Source organism: Gossypium raimondii, chromosome 12 (genome assembly GCF_025698545.1).
Source record: "Gossypium raimondii isolate GPD5lz chromosome 12, ASM2569854v1, whole genome shotgun sequence".
NCBI lineage: Eukaryota > Viridiplantae > Streptophyta > Magnoliopsida > Malvales > Malvaceae > Gossypium > Gossypium raimondii.
In genome coordinates this window covers 11,342,807-11,365,359 of record NC_068576.1, presented here as the reverse complement: position 1 = coordinate 11,365,359, position 22,553 = coordinate 11,342,807, and the positions used below count along the sequence as shown (strand labels likewise).

Genomic DNA, 22,553 nt, shown 5'->3' with positions numbered 1-22,553 from the left:
TTGTAATTATCATACATAATTAATCGCAACGAAAGTCTCCAATACCATCTATAAAACAGGAAAAATAAACCCAAACAGAGCTTGTTTGTTTCTTTTGGGAGAGAAGCAAGGAGTGTTTGGTTACAGAGGTCGGAGAAGAAATATCTCCGATTTCGAGAAATGATAACTCGTTCTAAGCTCGTTGATCAACTCAGAGGTTACCAGATCAGGTCCCAAAACAAATGCCCTGCTCTTATCCTCTTCTCTCCCAAACCCCATATCACTTCTTGGTACGATTTATTTTTCTTTTCCTTTTCCTATTTTGTTTAATATTTTACTTCTAAATTTCGCATTTTTTTATCTGCGTGTTTCTATGTATAAATTTACCTATTTATAGGATTATTCATAGGTTCCATTTTTCTATAGGAATAACATTTTTCTACAATTACTGGTTGTAACTCCAGTATCTAATAAAATATTTTTATATTCTCTGAATTGAAAATTAATTTCAATATAAGTATAATATTTGCTGGGTTGGAAATTTGAAAAGTAATAATATCATTTTTCCAATTTTTCTTTTCCTTTTCCTTTTCCATATCACTTCTTGCTTATTTGTTCGGTTTGTAATCAGAAATATAAAATATATTTCAATTTTTTCTCTATAAAAGAGTAATTTCACATATAATAAAAACCGAGTGGATTTGAAATTTGGTATTGTTCCAACTTCCATCATCATATTGCTGGTAGTATTGACAATTATTAAATCGATCAAAGTGAGAAAATCTCCACGTTTAGCTTCTAAGAAGGATAATTGATGGTTGCCCTATTCAGCAATCGGGTCATGCAAGTACTTGAGCTTGTGGAACATTGTGGTTTCCGTGATGTTCTTTAAATGCATTGGTGTAGCTTGTAGCTTTGCAAAAAATTATTGATTCTTGTTTAAAATTCTATTGTTCATCCCAGGGTTAGCATTTGAAGTGGAATTTATCTTTGTTGAAGTGAGAGCATATTTGATTCACTACTGAAATTGTAATACTTGAGTCTAAGGCAACCGAAGGATGAATTTTATGTTGGTCACATTTAATTTCTCTTTTGAAAGGGGCTTACATTTTTGATGAGTTGGTTGTTCTCCAGCTAGGGTGACTTGAAATTCCTCAAAACACTTCAAATGAGGTAGATTTCTACTTGTGGTGTCTAGCCATTTAGCAGCCAACTTTCGACACCATGAATATAACACGAGTGTTTTTTTGTGATGTTATACGGTAGTCACTGCACATATTTTTTTCGTCAGGCTTTTGATTATTGCTATTAGAAAGTCATTGTTATGCCAATGTCCATCAATGGATTCCATGCAATTGAACAAAGAGTATTAGGTCATTCCTAATTGTCATTCTTTTGGCTCCTAAGTTTTTGAGTTACAACAGCAAGGTCAATGAAAGATGCTTAGTCATAATGGTCTAACTGTATTTTTTATCTGACGGTGATCTGATTATGGATTTAGTTAATTTTTGAATCCCATTTTTTATTGTATGAAATTATCTAGCTTGCTTACTAGTGAAAGAGGTAATACTCATTTTAGGGGTAAACAAGCTATGATGGCCCACATTTGGTCCCATACATGGGTTTAGTACTTAGATACTGCTGTTGAATTGAAATGGGATGTACTAGGACCAAATTGCAGTAATTAACTGCTTTAGGTGCAAGATAACTAAGTGCAATATCCTGATGCAGATAGCACGCACCATGTCATCTTGCTTTAAGAAGCCCTTGAATAGCGTAACTATTGTCCACTCACCAGACAGTCTGCGTTTAATTAAAATTTGATTGAAGCTTTTTGGTGATCTTTGACTATTACTACTAAAACTGGAGTTATATCATATAATACTACACTTATAATAAGTATAGTGCCAGTCAGAGATTATAATTCCTACTGAGTACAATTTTCTTTTTCGGACATATCATGTCTTACATTGGTTTTCTATGTTGTTGATGAGAATCCGTTGGCTTGATGCAGGACTGATGTAGGTGTGGCTACTTTTTGGGCCATTGCATTTATTATGCTAATGTTATTATCGTATTTATCCCTTTATTTTAGGCACTACTGGCTATCCATTATGGCTATATGGCTTGGGATTTTGCTTCCCATACGTTTGAGAAGTTGTCGACAGAAACTGGTGAAGAAAAGGGAGAGGAAATTTCTATTACCTTTGTCAATGTGAAGCCATTTCTGGGACTCTAAGTAGGGAAATTTATATTTGGTCAGTACTTTCCATTTTTCTCTTGATAAAACCATACACGCAAAGCCCGATAGAAGAAGCAATGAATTGTTTGTTGTGAATGGTGAATGTGGAGGCTACGTGGCTGCTGTCTCCACCCAAAAGGTCCGTCATGGCTGGGAAATGCACCAGCGCCTATCTTTCTTTGTTTCTCCTACGTGGAACCATTTGGATCATGGATCAATGCTTATCCCCCACGCAACTTGGTTTAAACTTTCTTTTTTCATCAATTAATATCTAATGATGAAAGTTAACTTATGCATGCAAAAAAGAATAATGGACCGACGCTAAACCTGCAAAACATCAGCTTTCCACCCTTGACCTTTTGCCTTATTAGTCAAACAACAAAAAACAGCCTCGGCTTTCGGTTCTTAATACTATTCAACTTATTCCTAATAATCTTTGATAAATCAAATAATTCATAAGAAAATGAAGTGTTTTCTTTTATTTTTTTTCAAAAACGAAATTACTTTATTCACACATTTAATGTCATCTCTTATATTCATTTAAATAATTTCATTTTTACATGTTTATATAATAGGTATACATTCATGTTTTAGAAATTTTTTAAATGTAAACCATTATTCACTTATAATCTGTTTATAATAAATTCTAAAATTATTAAAATAAAATAAAATAATTGTTAGAAGGAAAATTTTATTTTAAATTTATTTAAAAGTTTCAAAATGAACTCTCATGACATATTTATATATTTTCAAAATAAAACTAATTTATTTAATTATCATTTTAGTGTAGACATTTGATTTTGTTTGAAAACCCACTTTTAATTTTCTAACAGCAACAATTATGCTAAATTAAGTGTTTAGATTCACATTTTTAAAAATCATATATTTTTTAACATTAATCCTAAAGCATCTGCAAAATTTTAATTTGAGAAATGATTTCTAATAACATTCTTAAATTAAAGTTTTGCAGTCCATGAAGAGGACCTGTAATTGATACCGACTTGCAAAAAGGAATAATTTATCAACATAAAATGTTTCATCGTGTATGGTTTAACATCATAAAATTAGGGTGCGAATATTATTTCATCTCATAGCTTGTATATATTAAATTTATAATTTTATAATATTAATTTTTGTTTAATTTTAATAGATTTTTCAAAAATATTAATAAATTAAAATGTAATATAATTACAAAATATTCAATTTTATAAATAATACAAAATTTATCATAATTTGAATATTAATATTAATACATTAAAATTTAAATAATATTATTAATAATTTCTTATAGGTTATTTATTATATATATTGTTAAATTAATTTGTTTTAATGTTAAAATTGTCATTTATTTTAATTTTATATTTCTCTTTGCTCTATTTAATCAAGGAATGTAATTAAATCTTATTATATTATAAAAGGAATATAAATTTAATCTAATAAATATTATTAATATGTGACTTTTTTAACTATATTCTGAACTTAACATTTTAATATTCATTAATTTTAATATTATAACATTAAAGGTTAATTCAATCAAGTAAAATCTTAAAATAAGGAGATACTTTATTTAAAATTAACTTTATATTTAACATATATAAAATTATAAAAAAATTAAACAAAAGGCATAAAATAACTTAAAAAAATTAGAAGGCCATAAGTAAAAGAGTAATTTACCCAAATTGTAAATAAGTGCTTCAAATGGAGAATATTATGTGTCAAAAAAATGTTAATGTGAGCACGACTATTTTTTTTAACCTGTTATAGTATAAAATTTATTTAAATTTAATTATAAGAACATATAATTTTTTCTATAATTAGTGGAAGAAAATGGAGTTATTTGAGATCAAACTCAAACTATTATACTTATAAACATAATGCTTTTGTTACTAAAATAAAAACTGTTGACATAAAATATATAATTTTGATATAAAATTTGGCATATAGTTTGACGCTTAAATCTCGTGATACTTTTACTTTTCATAGATATATTTGTTTTTTTGTTTTAAATAATTATATATATTATATAAATATATTTCAATTACATATGTATAACTATATTTATACGTTAATATAAAATTTAAGATTTCTAAAAAATTCAATAATTTAATTAAATAATTAAAATTTAACTTTAGATATAATTATAATAAAATAAAAACGATTAAGATAAAAATACATTAAAAACTAATTATATTCCTCAAAAAAATTCATAGAATGCAAAAGAAATGGCATTACGGTAGTTATCTTGAAAAACAAAGGGTAAGTGTAACAGCATACTGCGTCAAATGAGCAATTAGGCCCTTTCCAACTACGCCGCCATCATTTTTGCTCTCTTCCCTCCGCCAGGCAGTAACTTCCCAGCAAATATATATATATATTTATACATAAACAAAATTAACCACACGCCTTCCAATACCCACAACTCGCAAAAGGAAAAAAAGCATCCAACAAAGTAGGCGGAGATGTGGCGCTGCGTTTCTCGTAGCCTTAGAGCTCCATATTCCAACAGATCAGTTGCCGCTAACTCTCTTAGATCTAACATTTCCAGTTTCTTCTCCACTCATGCTGTATGCTTCTTTCTTTTCTAGGGTTTTTGAGCTTTTTGTTCCGCTTTTAATTTCTATTTCTTTTCTGCTTTCAAAATCAATTCCTGCTTTGTTTTTATATTCTCGTTTTCTCAACGGTTGCTGGTTTTTTTTGGGTAGATTCTGATTAAAACCTATATGTAATTTGAATCGTTTTAGTGTTTGTACTGTTTCGCTGCTGAGAAAGGTGTCCAAGGAAAAGAATCCATAGAATCTACGCATTATTTTCTTAAATCATCTTTAATTTTAGCTCCATTCAGTTGACTTCCCTAATATACAGTAGAAACAAATACCATCTGGAACTTGATCTTAGTTAACATCTTTTTCTAATGGGATAAGTTCCGTTTTCTGCCCATGTTGATTACTTTAGCTGATTCTATGCAAAATGCATATATTTTCGCTTTTTTTCTCAGTATTATCTTTTTCTTCTGATTGGTTGGGAATGTTTTATAGAATTTATATAGTTATTAAAAGAAAAAAAAACTGAACCAGAAGTATTTTGGTGATGGACATTTGCGATCATTGCAGGGGTCCCCTTATACAATAGTGGATCATACGTATGATGCAGTTGTGGTTGGTGCTGGTGGTGCGGGGCTGAGAGCAGCCATTGGTCTTTCAGAGCATGGATTTAATACTGCTTGCATAACTAAGCTTTTCCCAACTCGTTCACATACTGTTGCGGCTCAGGTTTTTAGTCTATATGGTGTTCATGATTATGAGTTATGCTGTTGCTATTATTCAGGGCATGCTTGTGTTACGGTGGCTATAGATAAATGGGATTCATCATTCTTGATTTTATGGGCATATTGGTTCTACAGTTTAGTGGTTTCTGTACATAGTACTTGTCTCTTTGCTACTATTCCCTTTCTTATCACAGATGTCTGTGTTGCACAATAACTGATGTTCTCCTTGTCCAATCAAGACTGAACAAAAAAAAGAAGAAGAAGAAGAAGAAGAAGAAGAAGAAGAAGAAAAGAGGCTGCACAAACGTGAAGTTCACCAAAATCATTTTTACTACCTCAAATATGAATTTTTTAAAACATCTTCAAATATCAGAAATTGCCACTCTTACACTTTCCATATTATGATCCATTTGTGTCTTTTGCATTTTTCTTAAATATAGTGTCTTTTGCACTTTGAAGTGTAATACATGGGTATTTAAATTTCTCTTGTCCAACTAAGACTGAACAAACATGAATTATACCAAAAGCATTTTTATTACCATAACCATGATTTTCCTTTTAAAGTTCTTCAAATACTATAAATTGCCACTCTTAAACTTTTTGTATTATGATCTATTTGTTTCTTTTGCATTTTAAAGTGCAATACATGTTTATGTAAATTTCTTATATTGATGTGTTTTATAAGATACAATGCACTTCTCCCATTTTTTTTAAGTATTTTGTTTTCATTTTAAAAGTGGATCATTCTGACAAAACAGATCCATTGTTTATTTACATGTCTAAAGCACAGTCTGTAGAAAGGTTTTGTTAGTGATGCTGTTTGTTTTCCATTCCTTTGAAAGATTATTGGCTCATTTATCTGTCTGGACTTTTCTGTTTAGGGTGGCATAAATGCTGCTTTGGGAAATATGACTGAAGATGACTGGCGATGGCACATGTATGACACAGTTAAAGGAAGTGATTGGTTAGGTATATGATTTGTTTGAACTTGTATCTCTTGTGGTTTTCTAGTTGGTACATGGAATGCATTTAAGCATATGCTTCTACTTGATCTTTGGCTCTCTAAGAATAGTTTATTTTTTTATCAGCTTTCTCTTTTCTACGAAAAGTACATGTTCCCCCTTAAGTACACTTCAGTCTTGCCTGATGTAGTTTATTATATTTCCTTGCATTCTTGAAGTGGTTTCCACATTTGTTGACCCCCCCGCCTTGAACTCTATTCAAAATACTGATATTAGTTGATTGTGCCAAAGTAATTTGGCTGAAGCTAAAGGCAGAAGAGCCATGCTGGGCACATGCTTTTTTATGTTGCACTAAACTACCTATTTTACTTGTATGTCTGTAGTGCTGTGACTACCTTTTTAACAATCTGTTTCCTTGTTATAACAAAAAGAGGGTGTATGATTGTAGGTGATCAGGATGCAATTCAATATATGTGCAGGGAGGCACCAAAAGCTGTGATTGAACTTGAGAATTATGGGCTGCCTTTTTCTCGAACAGAAGATGGGAAAATATATCAGAGAGCATTTGGTGGTCAAAGCCTAGACTTTGGAAAAGGTATAAGTACATAAATTTGATTGTTGTGCTTAGTGATAGAATTCTGATTTTAGCTCGGCATTTTCTATCTTGACCAGGTGGACAGGCTTATCGTTGTGCATGTGCTGCTGATCGAACGGGGCATGCTCTACTGCACACTCTCTATGGCCAAGCTATGAAACATAATACCCAATTCTTTGTGGAATATTTTGCTCTGGATCTATTGATGAACAGTGATGGTAGGTTCATGTAGGGAATTTAAGTCCTCATCAATGTAAATCATATTACTTTCATTTGCAGCCCTTGTTATTGTTTAGCTGTCCATAATTTTGAGCTTTATTTGTTCTCTTAATTTTGATGAGCATGTCACCTTCTCCATTTTCTGTTTTATCCTTGTTTGTAGTGTAACATGGATAACTTGATTATTTATGATTTGTGCAGGAAGCTGCCAGGGAGTGATAGCTTTAAACATGGAGGACGGAACACTACATCGCTTCCAGGCTTCTTCAACAATTCTGGCCACAGGGGTATATATGCATTCCTGATCTATTTTTTATTTTTTTCAAAATGAATGATCAAAATGAATTGAAGGACCTTTGTGTGTGTTGTCTGTTTCTTTCAGGGATATGGTAGAACCTACTTTTCTGCAACTTCAGCTCACACATGCACTGGTGATGGCAATGCTATGGTTGCACGTGCTGGGCTTCCCCTCCAGGTTTCTTTTCTGTGTTGCTGCAACCTTTTTCTTATTTCTTAATCTTTTATTTTTTTACCTTTGTTTTTATCCAATTTTATTTATGCTTCCTACAGGATTTGGAGTTTGTGCAGTTCCATCCAACTGGAATCTATGGGGCTGGGTGCCTCATTACTGAAGGTTTGTGCGTATTCAACTGCTTACTGAGAGCAGCATTATGGTTGATTTTTGGGTTACATCATATAGATAGTTATTATACCTTTCCTTTTTTAATTTAGTTTTACTGCACCACTTATTTGGTTGAAGTTGAGTGGGTTCTTTTCTAATTTGCATCTGCAATTTGCAGGGTCTCGTGGTGAAGGTGGCATCCTTAGAAATAGTGAAGGTGAACGCTTCATGGAACGGTATGCTCCTACAGCCAAGGATCTTGCTTCAAGGGACGTTGTTTCGAGATCTATGACCATGGAAATCAGGGAAGGTCGTGGTGTAGGTATGATTATCTTATTATTATTGACATTTCTATTTTCCAGCATCCAGTGTTATCTGTGTTTTTGTTCCTTTAGGCGGGGTTGCCAGATGTGCAGTGAGGTATTGCATTATGGTGCCTGTTGTTTATAGTAGATATCTGGTTTCGTTTTTTTTTCTTGTTCGTTTCATATGATTGTTTAGACCTTGTTCTATGAAGGTTTAGATGTTCTTTTTGCACTCATTCTTGTAGGTGCCCATTGTAAGAAATATAGGTTTGTTTCTAGGTTTGTGTGATGCAGACAGTTACTAGTTACATGCAAGATTATTTGAACTTGGGTTATTAACTGTGATACTTATATCCAATAGGACCTTTGAAGGATCATATCTATCTCCACTTGAATCACTTGCCTCCAGAGGTGCTTAAGGAGAGGCTTCCAGGTATCTCTGAGACTGCTGCCATTTTTGCTGGTGTGGATGTTACGAAGGAGCCCATCCCAGTCTTGCCTACTGTACATTATAACATGGGTGGAATTCCAACAAATCATCATGGAGAGGTGTGAATGTTCAGTGCACATAATGTTGATATACTAGGATGTAATTCTAGAGGTTTACTGGAACTTAATTGTGTTATTCATTTTAGATACACACAACAATTGTGTTATTTTAAATATAAACAAAACAAATGCATGTTGATATATGTCTGTATGATCTTTTAACTATCAAACGCATTTAAAATATGAATGACATGTAAGACTAACTGAAAATGAAACATGCAACAATCAGGTTCTTAAAAAATTGTGTATATCTTTTGCTATTTTTCAGGCTCATTTGACATAAATAATTTTGCTTTGATTTGCAGGTAGTTACTATCAAAGGCAGTGATCCAGATTCTGTGGTTCCTGGACTGATGGCTGCTGGAGAGGCAGCCTGTGCATCAGTTCATGGTGCTAATCGGTTGGGTGCAAATTCCCTTCTTGACATTGTTGTCTTTGGTCGGGCTTGTGCAAACCGAGTTGCAGAGATCCAAAGGCCAGGCAAGCTGTGTTGCAATCCTCAACATATAAATAGCTTTGCCATTTATGCCTGAATGTTGATTCATTTACTAGTTATTTTCAGGGCAGAAGCAGAAACCTTTGGAAAAGGATGCTGGTGCGAGAACAATTTCATGGTTGGACAAAATAAGAAATTCTAATGGTTCTCTTCCAACTTCAAACATTCGATTAAATATGCAACGAGTAATGCAAAATAATGCTGCTGTTTTCCGCACACAGGAAACACTTGAGGAAGGTGTGCCATTTGCCCCTTTCATTTTCTCCGTCTTGTGTCTTCTTCTTGCCTTTTGGTCTTCTGTTTGTTCCTTTTGCAGGCAAATTTAGTTTAGCTTTATGTTGCTCGTGAGATTCCTACTCACTGCTGACACTTGGGAAATCCTATTTTCTTTCTTTGGACTTTTTGTAGGTTGTCAGTTAATTGATAAGACATGGGAAAGCTTCCATGATGTTAAGTTGAAGGATCGCAGTTTAATATGGTAAGATTGTGGGGACTTAAGATGTTGGTGACCTAATAATTCTTTCAGTTTCAGTTTGTTTCATAAACTTCACTTATAAAATGTTTTGCAGGAACTCTGATTTGATAGAATCTATCGAGTTGGAAAATCTTTTGATAAATGCCTGTATCACCATGCACTCCGCTGAAGCTAGGAAAGAGAGCAGAGGAGCACATGCTCGTGAAGATTTTACGGTTAGTTTTTTTTACCTTTCTTTAGTTTGGTTATGTCCTCTTTGCTTAGTTTTGGTACAATAAGGTTTCCTTTTGCTGTTACTTTGCAGAAAAGAGATGATGAGAACTGGATGAAACACACATTGGGGTATGATCTCTTTCCCTTGGAAGAATGCAATGTTAACATGTAGATTGGTTTATGTGTGCTGCTTTTTTGGGAGGGTGGGGTGTTCAGTATTAGTTGACAGGTGCATTTGAGTTGAGAACAGCTTCCTGTTATTGAGAAACCTAGTGATATCCATATTTATAGTTTTATAATGTTTGGACATTTAGGCTATTGAGTTTTATTTGAATTAAGAACAACTTTCTGTTATTAACAATCTAGCATAATCCGTACTTATAGTTTTATAATGTTTGGACTTTTAAGCTATTTAGTTTTATTTAGAATATGAACCTTAGTCACTAAAAAGAAAAAAGTAGTTTAGGCGAGGCATTTCTGTATCAATGCTTGCTGTAGAATGTTTCTTGCAGTGAATACCATAAAGTTTAGGGCTCTCCATGGTATTTATGTTCATTGTAGAGAGCTAGTGACATGCATCTGATATGATCAAATCTAGGATTTTATTATTGGTTTTGGCAGAGTGAATAAAAGAACAATTACTCTTGCTACCGATAATCATTTATTCTATGTTATCAGTGATTTTCTAGAATATACGAATAATGCAAATCACCAAATTGCAGCATTATTCGATTGTTCACTATTTCTACTTTGATTTGCAGTTATTGGGAGAATGAGAAAGTGAGACTGGATTATCGGCCAGTTCACATGAACACATTAGATGATGAAGTCGAGTCATTCCCACCTAAAGCTCGTGTCTATTAAAACTCGTGCTGTAATGCAAATGGGTTATGATGATCCGACAATTCAGCCCGGCATAAGTTATGGAGAACAAAGATGCAATAAAATACTTGTAAGCATAGCATTTTGGCAATCTTTTTGTGCCATTCATCAATCTTGGAACTTTTGTGGTTGAAAGCATCAATAAGTTCGAATGTGAATCAGAATTTTGTATTTGTTTGGTCAGCAATAAGCTTATGGTTGCTGAATTAAACAATCCATTTATACTCAGTGACCTCTTTTAACTTCAAACTTCAGCTCTAGCATAGGGACTGACAACACCCATTTCTAAGTTCAATACCTCTAGCTAAACAGTAAACCTCTCACTTCAGGAAGAAGAGTCCTGGGATGTGGCTCCATTCATATGCCCGTAGGCTATATATTGTGTGATTTGCAACTCATTGATTTAAGGTACGAGATTCAAGAGAAGTTTTTCTCATCTTAAAACAACATAAACTGATTAGTTATTTCAGATTTTTCTAGAATATTGTACTCTTTTAAAAAAAGGAAAAAAAAAAAAAAACAAGCGGTACCACTTGTACACAAAAAAGGAACTATCATTACAGGGGAAGGAGCTTTAAAAGCTTCTGCTACGGAAAGCCACCAAATTGTTGGGACAACTTAGCATATTTAGCAGAGTATGAGATAGAAGGCAATCAGATAGAAAACTCAATGCTAAACCATCCCCGCTATTTATCGGCCCAAAAGTGTATTGGGCCTTCCTTAAGTGGATTGGTACCCTGGTTCCCTGCTTTGCCACATGTGCAATATTATAGTCATCAAACTCTCTAAACCCCATGCCGCCCACCTTCAAATAGTGAGGCGAATCCAGCTCATCCAATGGATGTTTTTCTATGAATGATTGAGTTATTTGTCAGGATTCAATAGACCCTCGATATTTGGAAGGATTTAGATAAAAATATTAGGCTCGAAAAATGAGTTTAAATAAAAAGTTAAGATAATTTAAAATATGAATCAAATTTGGGTTTAAGGTCTAATTTGGCTAATTTTTTTCTCAAAGTTTGTAATGTTTTAGATTATGTTATTTTTATATATTATGTAATCTATAACACATAAAATTTAAATCTATAGTAATATATAATATTATTATAATGTAAACATTAAAATATTTAAAATGACTATAGATAAAATTATAATAAATAACTGATTTAGCTTGATTAGTATGAACATTGTTGCCAATACATGAGGACATTCAAATCGAGCGCACTGAAGTGCATTATCCTTCTATTTATATGTTGGGGAGGAATTATGGGTAGTTCTAAGTATAGTGTCAAAAAGAACAGATATGATCAGAACCTATAATCAGATTTTTCAAAAAGAATTATAACAAATAAAGAGATATGAAATCATTAAATATTAAATTAAAATGATATAAATATATATCTTTTAAAATTAATAGGAATAGATTTAAAATGAATTTGAGTTAATCATTTACAAATATGAGTAGGTTTTAACAAAATTTAAAATTATATTTCAAGCCAAATTGAACTTGAACAAATATAAAATATAATAATATATATTTCAACCTAACCCAAATTGGATTCGATCGGTCTATATGAACACCTCTACTGACTACTTAAAATCTGAGTTATCCCACTGCAATTTGTTAAATAAGTCATTAATGGACTGTGAAAAGGTCTTCGGCATCTTAATAGACTATATGACAAAGATGGAAACAGAAGTAACGTCTTTAAGTAAAGAATTAGGCTTTCCTTTCCACCATTGGGTTATAATACAAATTTTGTCACCAACGAAATCAAGGGACACCTTCTTCGTCCCCAAGTATTGCGTATATACTTTATGATTTTTCAAATCTACTCTCTACTCTTTCTACAATAAAATAATAAAATATTTAGAAAGAGGGGAAAATAAGAGGTTAAACTGTGGGGCTGCTAATCCATATAAAAGTCTATGAAACCAGTCGTGATGTTGTTGATTATGTTATTTCATTGTACAAAGCATCACTATCAAGGGAGACAAGCAAAGATAATCAGTCCAACCAACTCTAGTGGGCTGTTTGTCAATATATTAGTTTACAAATACTAATAATTATAACCATGACTAAAGTAGTGTATGTAAATTTTTCTTACGAATGATAAATACAGTTTTCTGGGAGAAACAGAAAAGCCTATTCCATTTGACAAAAATACAGTGTCTCCCACTGCAAACGTCAATTTTAACAAATCCAAATTTATGTTTCATATTTGCAGTAATATTTCTCTATCTTAAGGTATTCGCCTTTTATTTATAAAAGAAAAAGAAAAAAACATTGTCATCGTTTTTCACTCGCAAGAGGCCATAGCTGTCACTACCGGTAGTCCACTTTTGGACAGATAAAAAAAAAGGGTAATCTTTGGATGATGAAGAATCCACTTAACGACATGTTTGAGTGAAAGATCCAATTTTGTCATGATTGACTAAGAAATAAGAAATGTTTGCGACTTCACTTTATAATCTGCTTTTTCTATTTTCTAATCACTGTATAATATCTCTTTTATTTAGTAATAATTAAGATGAAGAAATATTTAAAAAATTAGAATTATTTTAGTTCTCTTTGAAAAAAAAAAAAACATTTGGTTGTATTGAGGGGAGGGCTGTGTCGTTCTTTGGAGAAGTCTTTGAAGTATTGTTCGTTGGGAGCCTATGAACCCTTCAATCATGGAGGTATTTTGCTCAAGGTGTCTATACTTGATATTATCCTCGGGTTTTGTCTCCCCACTCCAAGGAGAGCTCAACTGGGCTCACGGAGTTTATGGAGTGTCTCGCCACCAAGGAAATGTGAGCATTTGATCTTGGTGGGATTCAAACACATACCCTTGTATGATATTAGTTTTGTGAACCCGATAGGGCTTTCTTTAGATCGGGAGACAAAACCCGAGGATATAACTGAGCATAAATACTCTGAGCACAATACCTCCACTATTGAGGGGTCCATTGGTTCTCAAAGAATGATACTTCAAAGACTCTAAAGAGCGAGACCAACCTTCTCTCAATAGGTTGAAAAATAAAAAATAAAAAATAAAAAATGTGAAAATGTGAAAAAATAAAATAAAACAAATATTTTTATTATTTTCAAGGAATTTTTTTTGGAGAATTAAAAAAGTTGAAAATAATTTCTTTTTAGAATTATCCCCAACTTAAAGTAAATATTTTTCATCATCCTTTAAATATCAAACCCTGACCTTGATCCAAATCATTATTTGTTTACCGATTTAGATATTCTTATTTCTTTATTAAATTCAAAATTATGACAAATGAAATGTGAAAATCTTAAGTAGTCTATTTCAAAAGATGATGAATCCTCTTAGATTTAAGTTAAAGGTGTGCCATAAGGGACATACTTGTTTATGAACCCTTCCATTCGATCTTTTGTCTTGTGTTACCTCGACGATTATATCATGATTTCTTTAACTTAAAGCCTAAGCCTATATGCGATGTATACATGTGTTTTTATCCTCGTCATATATCACCCCTCACCAAAACACCAAACATTATGGTTAAAGGAAAACTAGATGAAGCTCTGCCTTGCGACCTCGCTAGGAGAAGAGCCTCATCAAAGCACCGCGTTACCTCATCGAACAAATTGGTTTAAATAAATTCCATTATACATTAATATCATTTATTTTTTTCCTCAACGGTTTTTTCACACAAAGCAAAATGAAACAAATATTGGCTCATTGATTATTTAAAGTTTAAGTAATATTAAGTTGCATTATTTGGTCAGATCATAATGTGAGAAGACAACTTATATTAGTAGATAATTTAAACAGTTTGTGTAGTCTAATTGAAATTGAGTAAATTGATTGAAAAACTATTATACTGTCTATCAAGTTCAATTGGGAAGATACCTTGTCTTGGGTATTGGAGCAGATGACTCCCAAAAGATAGATACATAGATATGATTGTTTGGACTAGCTATAACACCTCTCGCCCGACCCAGTCACTAGGTCTGAGCTACAAGATGCCACATTCGTTGACAGAGCAACTACAGTCAAATACACAATAAATAATTATTCGCACATGCAATTAGATGTCAATCACTTTCAAATCATGTTAAACAATAAATTTCGAGTCTCCATCGAGCTTACAAAAGCTCTTTTTTCAATCCGAACACGAAATAAGACCAATTTGAAAAGTTTTAAAAGTTCAGGGCCGATGTTGTGACATTATCTCTTCCACTTTGTGATGTTGCCAAAAAAATGTGTTATGTCACGATGTTAGGCTACTTGACGTCACGATGTCACTTACTATAGGTCAACGTTGTGATGAGGTAGGTTGGTCGTCGAGATGTGGACCTATTTTTTGGTAAAATTGAACCATTCGGTACCTATTTCATAGTTTCCAATCAAACCATCCAATATAGCTACCTAAAAACATACCAAACACATAATATTTTATACCAAAACAAGTCATTTAGCCAGTTTTAATCAAAACCAATTCAATATAATTTCAACCTATTACAAAAGTATCCATTTCAATACATTCCATCAAATGCCATTCAAACAAACCAACCAAACCATTCAAATACCAATCAATACCTATGCCATATCTCATTGAATCATACCATTCCACTAGAACCTCATACACATGTTCATTTTATACCTTAATGGCTTAAATGCTTTAAACATGAACCAAATCAACCAACACATCTCTCAAACATATAAATCAAGCTTACCATTTTAACTAGGCATAATTTTAGCCATTCTACTCACCTCATCCCACAAACATAACATACCAAGTTTAAGTAGGTTCATATTTCAACTTTCCAAAAGCATCAAACATTGCTAAGTCAAGCATATATCAAACCACTTGCCATGAGCAACATGCAAAAATTATCATGTGCCAAATTCATCATAAGTTACCAAATTCATCAAGACTTTTATACCTTAAGGATTACACCAAGACACTTATATACATGCCATAATCCTAGATTCAAAATGGCCAAAAAGCTACAAATTCGATGATAGTGTAGTGTGAGCTTCAAGATGATCTAGCTTGATGTGTTTGACCGCCTCTGGATGTGCTAACGTTTAAAGTTTGAATACTACCACTAAAAGATTTGAAATCGAGGCGGTGTCCGCAAGTATAAGGGTTAGGTTGTAATATAGTTTTTACAACAAAATAGGTGAGTACTTCGAGAATCGTACCCAAGGAAAGTGAACTACTAGATTAATTCTAACCTAAACACAAATAGATCTAATTAGTATTTTAAACAAATTGTATTACGATAAAACATAAAAGAAAGATTTTTGGGTTTTTATAAATAAGAAAATAAAATAACAAAAACCTAAATAAAAAGGACTTCGGAAAACTAACTTATAAACTTAATCAAATCTAGGCATGGGTGATTAGCTTATTTCGGTGGTCATAATTAATTCCTATTTTGGGTTTCTATTCAATCAACTAGTTGTTACCCCAGCAGGAGCTCTCAATCTTCCACTAAACTAACAAGTCAGTAAGAACTACTTACCTCTCGATCTCATAGTTCAGACCGGTTCGGGCAAAGGTGTTCATCGATAGACCATACCAAATTTGGATTAATTCCCACCTAAATGACTTCCTAGGGTTAGCAAGCCTGTGGTTTAAGTTCTTCCTCTTCCAAATAGCTGATCAGCTAAGAAAATCCTACATAACAATTAATTAACTATACCTTCACTCACTGATCCCCCATAAGAGGATTACTTCCTCATGGATCTCATCAACACAATAAACTTGATGATAATGATAAACATAAATAACAAATCAAGAGTAGAGTTTAAATAATCCTATTTGTATTTGATAGATGAAGCGCAAAAAATCCACTAGTGTTTGATTACATTTACAAACCACGTTCTCCGAAGAACACAAAATAAAAAAGAACTGAAAATAAACCTAAGTCCTAAAAGAAAGGAAAATCGAAACTGAAATTACAGAGAAAACTTAAAGTATGAAAAGCTGTCCTTTAACAAGTGTTTAAAAGCCTATTTATAGAGTTAGGGTTGATGTCGTCCTCAACCTTAGGTCAGCTAACGCTCTCGTGTTTAACTTTTGATTGTGTAGACCAAAACACCATTGGCTCGTAAGTGTTTCCCATCCAGGACCGATGTCACGATACCCTAGTGCCTGTGTCGCGACATCGAAGGTAGTATGCTCAGGTTCAGGGTAGCTTTAGGGGTGTGTTTTGACATCCCATGGCTGTGTCACAACATCGAAGGCAGTCTCGAGATTCTTGCATTCTACTCCCTATGTTGTGACATCGAACTTCCCATGTTGCAACACAACGACCATCATTAAGTTCTTTTGCACTTGCATGGTCTCCTACACACCCACTAAGTACGTTAGCTCGCCTTTAGGCCTCATTCAGCCCTCTAAGGTCAATAAAAGACTCAAAATACACCATTTATTGGATTTAAACTAAAATATGAAAACTTAACTAAAGCATAATGGAAATACTTGTATTCAAGCTCCTCAAGTGCGAAAACTAGTTTAATCTACTACACCGTATATAAAATTAGGTAAGTATATAAGGAAAAGGGAAAACAAATTAGGTAAGTATATAAAATTCTTAGTAAGTTCATAAGCATTAAACAAAACTTATCTTATCTTATAATTAAATACAATAAGCTACCATAATTTGACACAATTTGCTAGACATGGAAAATCACAACATCAACAAGGTGAGCGTTAACTTATAATCAAATCATATGATATCAAAATTGTATAACAAGCCAAAACATATCATTTTAGATAGTCGATCTCACTATCTCATTCAATCCAAGGGTACTACAATCACATTCATATCAAAAGCATTACACTCAATTCATTTAATATCCCTTCATTTGAACTTCTTCACTTGAACTTCAATTTCATTTAATCCTATTTCCATTTCTCATTTCATATAAATTATTTTACCCGATGAACCCTAGTAAACGGACTTGGATACACAAGCAACTACACCACATCAATTGTTTGTCCGAGTTGAATAAATTTGTGTCAGGTTACTCGTCCGGGCTAAATAATTATAACGACACATCTGATTGCTTATCCAAGTTGAATATATATAAATGTCAGGTTACCCGTCCGACCTAAACCTGTGTCACGTATATTTGAGTATCCGCAACAAATGCTGGACCTTGGTAACATTTGTAATCAATCTCGAACAGGTGCGCATAAAGCCCTATTGGCATGCCAATCGTATCCTAACCTTTACTAAGTTCACATGGGCCTATTTTCCACTTATAACCATCATTTTACAATTTAGTCCAATTCTCACCTTTCATACCAATTCACAACCAATTAATCCACATTCAAATATACATTCACAAATCAACACATAACTACTTAAATACAAAAATAACATATAAACTTACCATATCAAAATTGCAAACCAGTTGAATTTTTAGGGACTAATTGACAAGTTTGGCTTTTCCTCGATTACCACTGGTTTGATTCAATTCTTGATATATACAATTATTCCATTCAATTCATCAATACCAAACATTTGTACATTATTCCATGACGTGTATGAACCGATATAATCTCATTTTTTGATGCCTCTAAAATTTTAAAATTTATTCAATTTACTCCATAAATTCAAAATAACCATATCTTTCAATTTTTAGACTCGGTTTAAAAACCAAATTCAATTACATTCACTAGAGACCCTCTACTATCTACTTATACCAAAATTTCATAAAATAATTGCATTTTATTCACTTTAGTCCTTATGCATAGAATTGACTATTAACTATTATAATTTAGTCCTTTTCATAATCTAAGCTCAAAATCTAATTTAACACCAAAATCTTTAAGAAATCAATAATGAAAACGTTCAAAAACTATAATAGTTTTGCAAATTGGTACATGAGTTAGCTAAATCAAGTTCCCATGATCTCAAATCTATAAAAATTACAAGAAAAAAGACCTAATAGCCTTGAATAATTGTTGGCCGAAAGTTGAGAAAGCTTGGAAGGTTTTCTCTTTGTTCATCTATGGAGGGCGATCATTTAGAGAAGAAGATAGTGCTATTTTCCACCACCTCAACTTTATATACCTTGATTAATTAAGGCTAATCTAACTTAATTACTTTAATTTTGTTTTATTAACTTAAAATTAACTATTATTAATTCTTAATAAGTTATTAAATCATCACCCACTACCTCATGTTAATTCAGGGTTTAATTGCTATTTTAGATCTTGGTTTAATTGCCATTTAGGTCATCAAGCCTTTTTTTCAATTAAAAACTCTATAGCGATTGTACTTTATAGTTTAGTTCCTATACCTAAATTAAATAATTAATAGAAAAAAACTGATGGGCCAAACTTTAATATTATTTTATACCAGCTCGATAAATATTCATATTTAATATTTATAGACTCGATTTACAAAAATGGGGTTCTGAAATTGTCTTTTTCGACACTACTGAAAATTAGGCTGTTACAATAACTATACACCGAACAGGACCAAGTGAATTTATCCTAGATTCATTTATGAATTTATTCACTTGTAACATTAATAGTGTGGTATATCTTAATCCTAAGTGGATGGTGGAATATATATGCGTGACTCGTATACTTTGACATAATGATAACCTAAGTTCAAATAGATAAAGAACCCAAAGCTGGCACGTTGGGTATACGAATTCTGCATGATGTAGCGTCATCCACAATAGTGGAATCATAGCCCTATAAGGGTAAATGATATCCTCTCAATGACATTACATGGTTGTTGAAAAATGAAGGTGGCCATATGTTATTTATCATAAGACAAATGACTTAATTACTATGTGCAATTGACTTTTTCATATTAGAAGATGTAATGGATATCATGAGATAAAATATAATCACATTGGGAGAATAGATTTTATCCCAAAGATATTAATGATATCATATGAAGGTAACGCACTTATAAAAAGGCCATTGGACCAACAATTATTGAGTAGCTTTCATAAGGGTATATAATAAGAGAGAGTTCATCATGACACTATAGTGGAATGACTCCATGATCAAGTAATGTTGTAATTAATAGGTACAGAGCCAAAAATTAATTACAAATTATTTGAAACCTAATTATATATGTCCAAACAGTCACTCCACTAGCTTGAGATAACCCGAAATGAATTGCACGTAGAATTAACAATCGTGGAATGAATGAAAACAACAAGTAAGAGAAATAGACCGCATGTATCACTATTAGTAGTGAATGCATTTTTTCGCTAAGTACAAAATATGACTTAAAAATTAATTCAATTTTTCGAATTATTATTTAATTGATTGTAATTAAACAATTGAAGTTCGAAGTGAGAATTAAATTAATTAGCCATCATAGATTTATTAAATAAGGCCTTTAAATTTATTTCCTCACAAACTCTAATACGAGAAAGTTGTCATGAATTTAATGGAATTAGAATTCGGTTGAGAAAATAATTTAATTAGGAAAATTAATTAAATAAATAATATTTGGGAAAAAGAAAAAAAATCTCTTTTGGCTTGAACAAATTATAAGTGTTGAATAAAAATCTAGATAATACATATAATTGTACACAAAATACGAGACGAGCCCGAAAACCTATCCCAAGGGATAAGGGGTAGCAAATCCTAGTTCCCTATAAGATTGTCGCTGCCCCTTGTATTTTGCTCTTAGTAGAATACCATATTTTCTATTAAAATATTATTATTTAATTAAATTTTGTTCAAGAAGAACTCTTATACCATTTCTCTATATAAATAACAATTATGGGCTAACCTACTTACACAAGTTATTTGAGCACCATTGTTTTGTCGAAAAATAGTAGCAATTTATTTTTAGAATAAATTAAATTTTTCTGGAAAAGCTCATAGTTTTCAGTTCTATAGAGACAATTAACTTTCCTACTGAAATTTAATAAATTTTTTATTTTGTGCACTTGGTTCATTTTATTTGAGCCTACACTCAAAGCCATTTGGGGTTCTATGATAGTAGAGAAGATCATTCGTAGAAAATCGGGAAACGACTTGGATCGCCTCATACAAAGCACATGTAATAATTCAGTTAAGGGTTTATTACTATAAATATCACAAGGCTTGATTTTAAGAAAAAAAGTAAACATTAGTTGTGCCTAAAAATGCTATTTTGTAAATCGATTTTTCCAATATTGATGGCTGGGACTTACGCTAAGCCGACTTTTCTCTATAAACATACTTTTTCAACATTAAGGCAAGGGAACACTTAGCAGAAGATATATGATCAATCTAATAAGGAAACACTTTGCTCGGATATTGCCTGAACACCCCTCATCCTTCACCCATCTTAGTGGCTTTATGTGCCCAACTGCATGAAACAACCATTCATCTATTATTTTACATTGTGTATAAGTTAATATTATAACTATTGGCATAGTTTGTAAAACTCAAACAAAAAGCTATGTCTCTACCTTATGGAACCTACTAGCAAGAGTAAGAAGACCAAGATGCCTATATTGATTGACACCAAGGTAGATTTAAATGATGGGATCAAAATGATATGGTAGAGGTTTATCAACTTTGATATCCATAATTTCAAAACTTGAGCAACAAGCACACCTACCCATTTTCTTCCACCTCCCTAGCAAATATTCAAGAGGATGAATACTAAAATCTAAGAGAAACAAAAGATTTTTGGTACGGATGAGGTGCGGAAGAAGGCATTGAGTTTGTTCAACTCGTGGATTTGACTTAGGGTTCTAGATAATCAGAAAGAAACTTGGATTTTGACACAACCTGAAACGCAAACAAATCCAACTCAGATCTATTTTTTTGAAAAGAATCAATTAAAATAAATAATTAAGATAGAAAAAAATAATTAAATAAATAAAAAATTTGAATAATTAAATAGAAACAAAATAGAATAAAGAAGAAAATAAAGAAGATAGATGGAAGAAGATGAAGATAGCGTGTAGAAGTCCTAATGAGCCTTGGAAACCCGACGAATGCACAACTCATTTCAAATGGCTCTACTTTCCCTCCAAGAAAGAAAACTTGACAAAAAAAAAAAAGCTTGAAGATAATCCCCACAATCTGAAAAGATTGTTAAAATATTTCTAAAAGAAAACTCAAGAGAAGTTTTTGAAAAGAAAACTCAAATAGATTTTATTAACTCAAAGTGAATAATGAATTAATTGATTGTGTAAAATGAAGAGACTTTTATATAGGCTAGCTAAGTAAATTCAAATAAAATTCTTAAGTATACTGAAACTCTAAGTAACTTAAACAAGAAGTAGTTTTAAACTAAACTTTCTTGTTGACGTAAAACTCTAAATAACTTAAAATGCTTAAAATTATCCAAAATTTGCAATAAATAAATAATAAAATAATAGAACTTAATAAATACAATATTGGGATCACATATAATAAAAATTAAGCCTAAAAATTGAACATAATATGATTTAAACTCGAATAAAAAGCCCAAAACTTGTAATTTTCGTAATAATTTTGTCAAGAAATTCTACTCGCACTGTAATACCCTTAATCTAACCCGATCTACAGAATCCAAATCTCGGGTGTTATGTCCTTCTTATAGATGTAACTTAAAATTGTTTCTTATTCTTTATGTAAACATCTTTTTAAAAATGTAACAGAATCTCTTATTGGTGTACATTGTATGATTACTTTTACATTTTGCCTATGTACAATTGACTAAGGCTACTATAGGTTTTCTTGTAAAAATACAATGTATGGTTACTATTTCGGCTCAATAAACTTTCAGACTTTCCTACTCTATCTCTTAGTCTACCGG

The 22,553-nt window shown here is 32.1% G+C and overlaps 1 protein-coding gene across 1 annotated transcript; it reads left to right on the top strand.

The window, feature by feature from the left end:
• The first annotated feature begins 4,554 nt into the window (after window positions 1-4,554).
• LOC105763285 (succinate dehydrogenase [ubiquinone] flavoprotein subunit 1, mitochondrial) lies at window positions 4,555-11,053 on the top strand. Its single transcript, XM_012581440.2, has 16 exons — window positions 4,555-4,785; window positions 5,332-5,490; window positions 6,368-6,455; window positions 6,897-7,043; window positions 7,121-7,261; window positions 7,464-7,549; window positions 7,645-7,737; window positions 7,833-7,896; window positions 8,063-8,206; window positions 8,551-8,738; window positions 9,044-9,218; window positions 9,301-9,471; window positions 9,643-9,712; window positions 9,804-9,924; window positions 10,014-10,051; window positions 10,684-11,053. Exons 1-16 carry the CDS (start codon window positions 4,681-4,683, stop codon window positions 10,784-10,786), a joined length of 1,893 nt encoding a protein of 630 aa, XP_012436894.1. The 5' UTR covers window positions 4,555-4,680; the 3' UTR covers window positions 10,787-11,053.
• Window positions 11,054-22,553: the final 11,500 nt, after the last annotated feature.

Bases quoted from the DNA above. Each gene is read 5' to 3' on its own strand.
- LOC105763285 (XM_012581440.2), top strand. From the start codon at position 4,681: ATGTGGCGCTGCGTTTCTCGTAGCCTTAGAGCTCCATATTCCAACAGA. The intron at 6,456-6,896 runs GTATATGATTTG...GTATGATTGTAG, and splicing joins TAAAGGAAGTGATTGGTTAG to GTGATCAGGATGCAATTCAA. The intron at 9,713-9,803 runs GTAAGATTGTGG...AATGTTTTGCAG, and splicing joins AAGGATCGCAGTTTAATATG to GAACTCTGATTTGATAGAAT.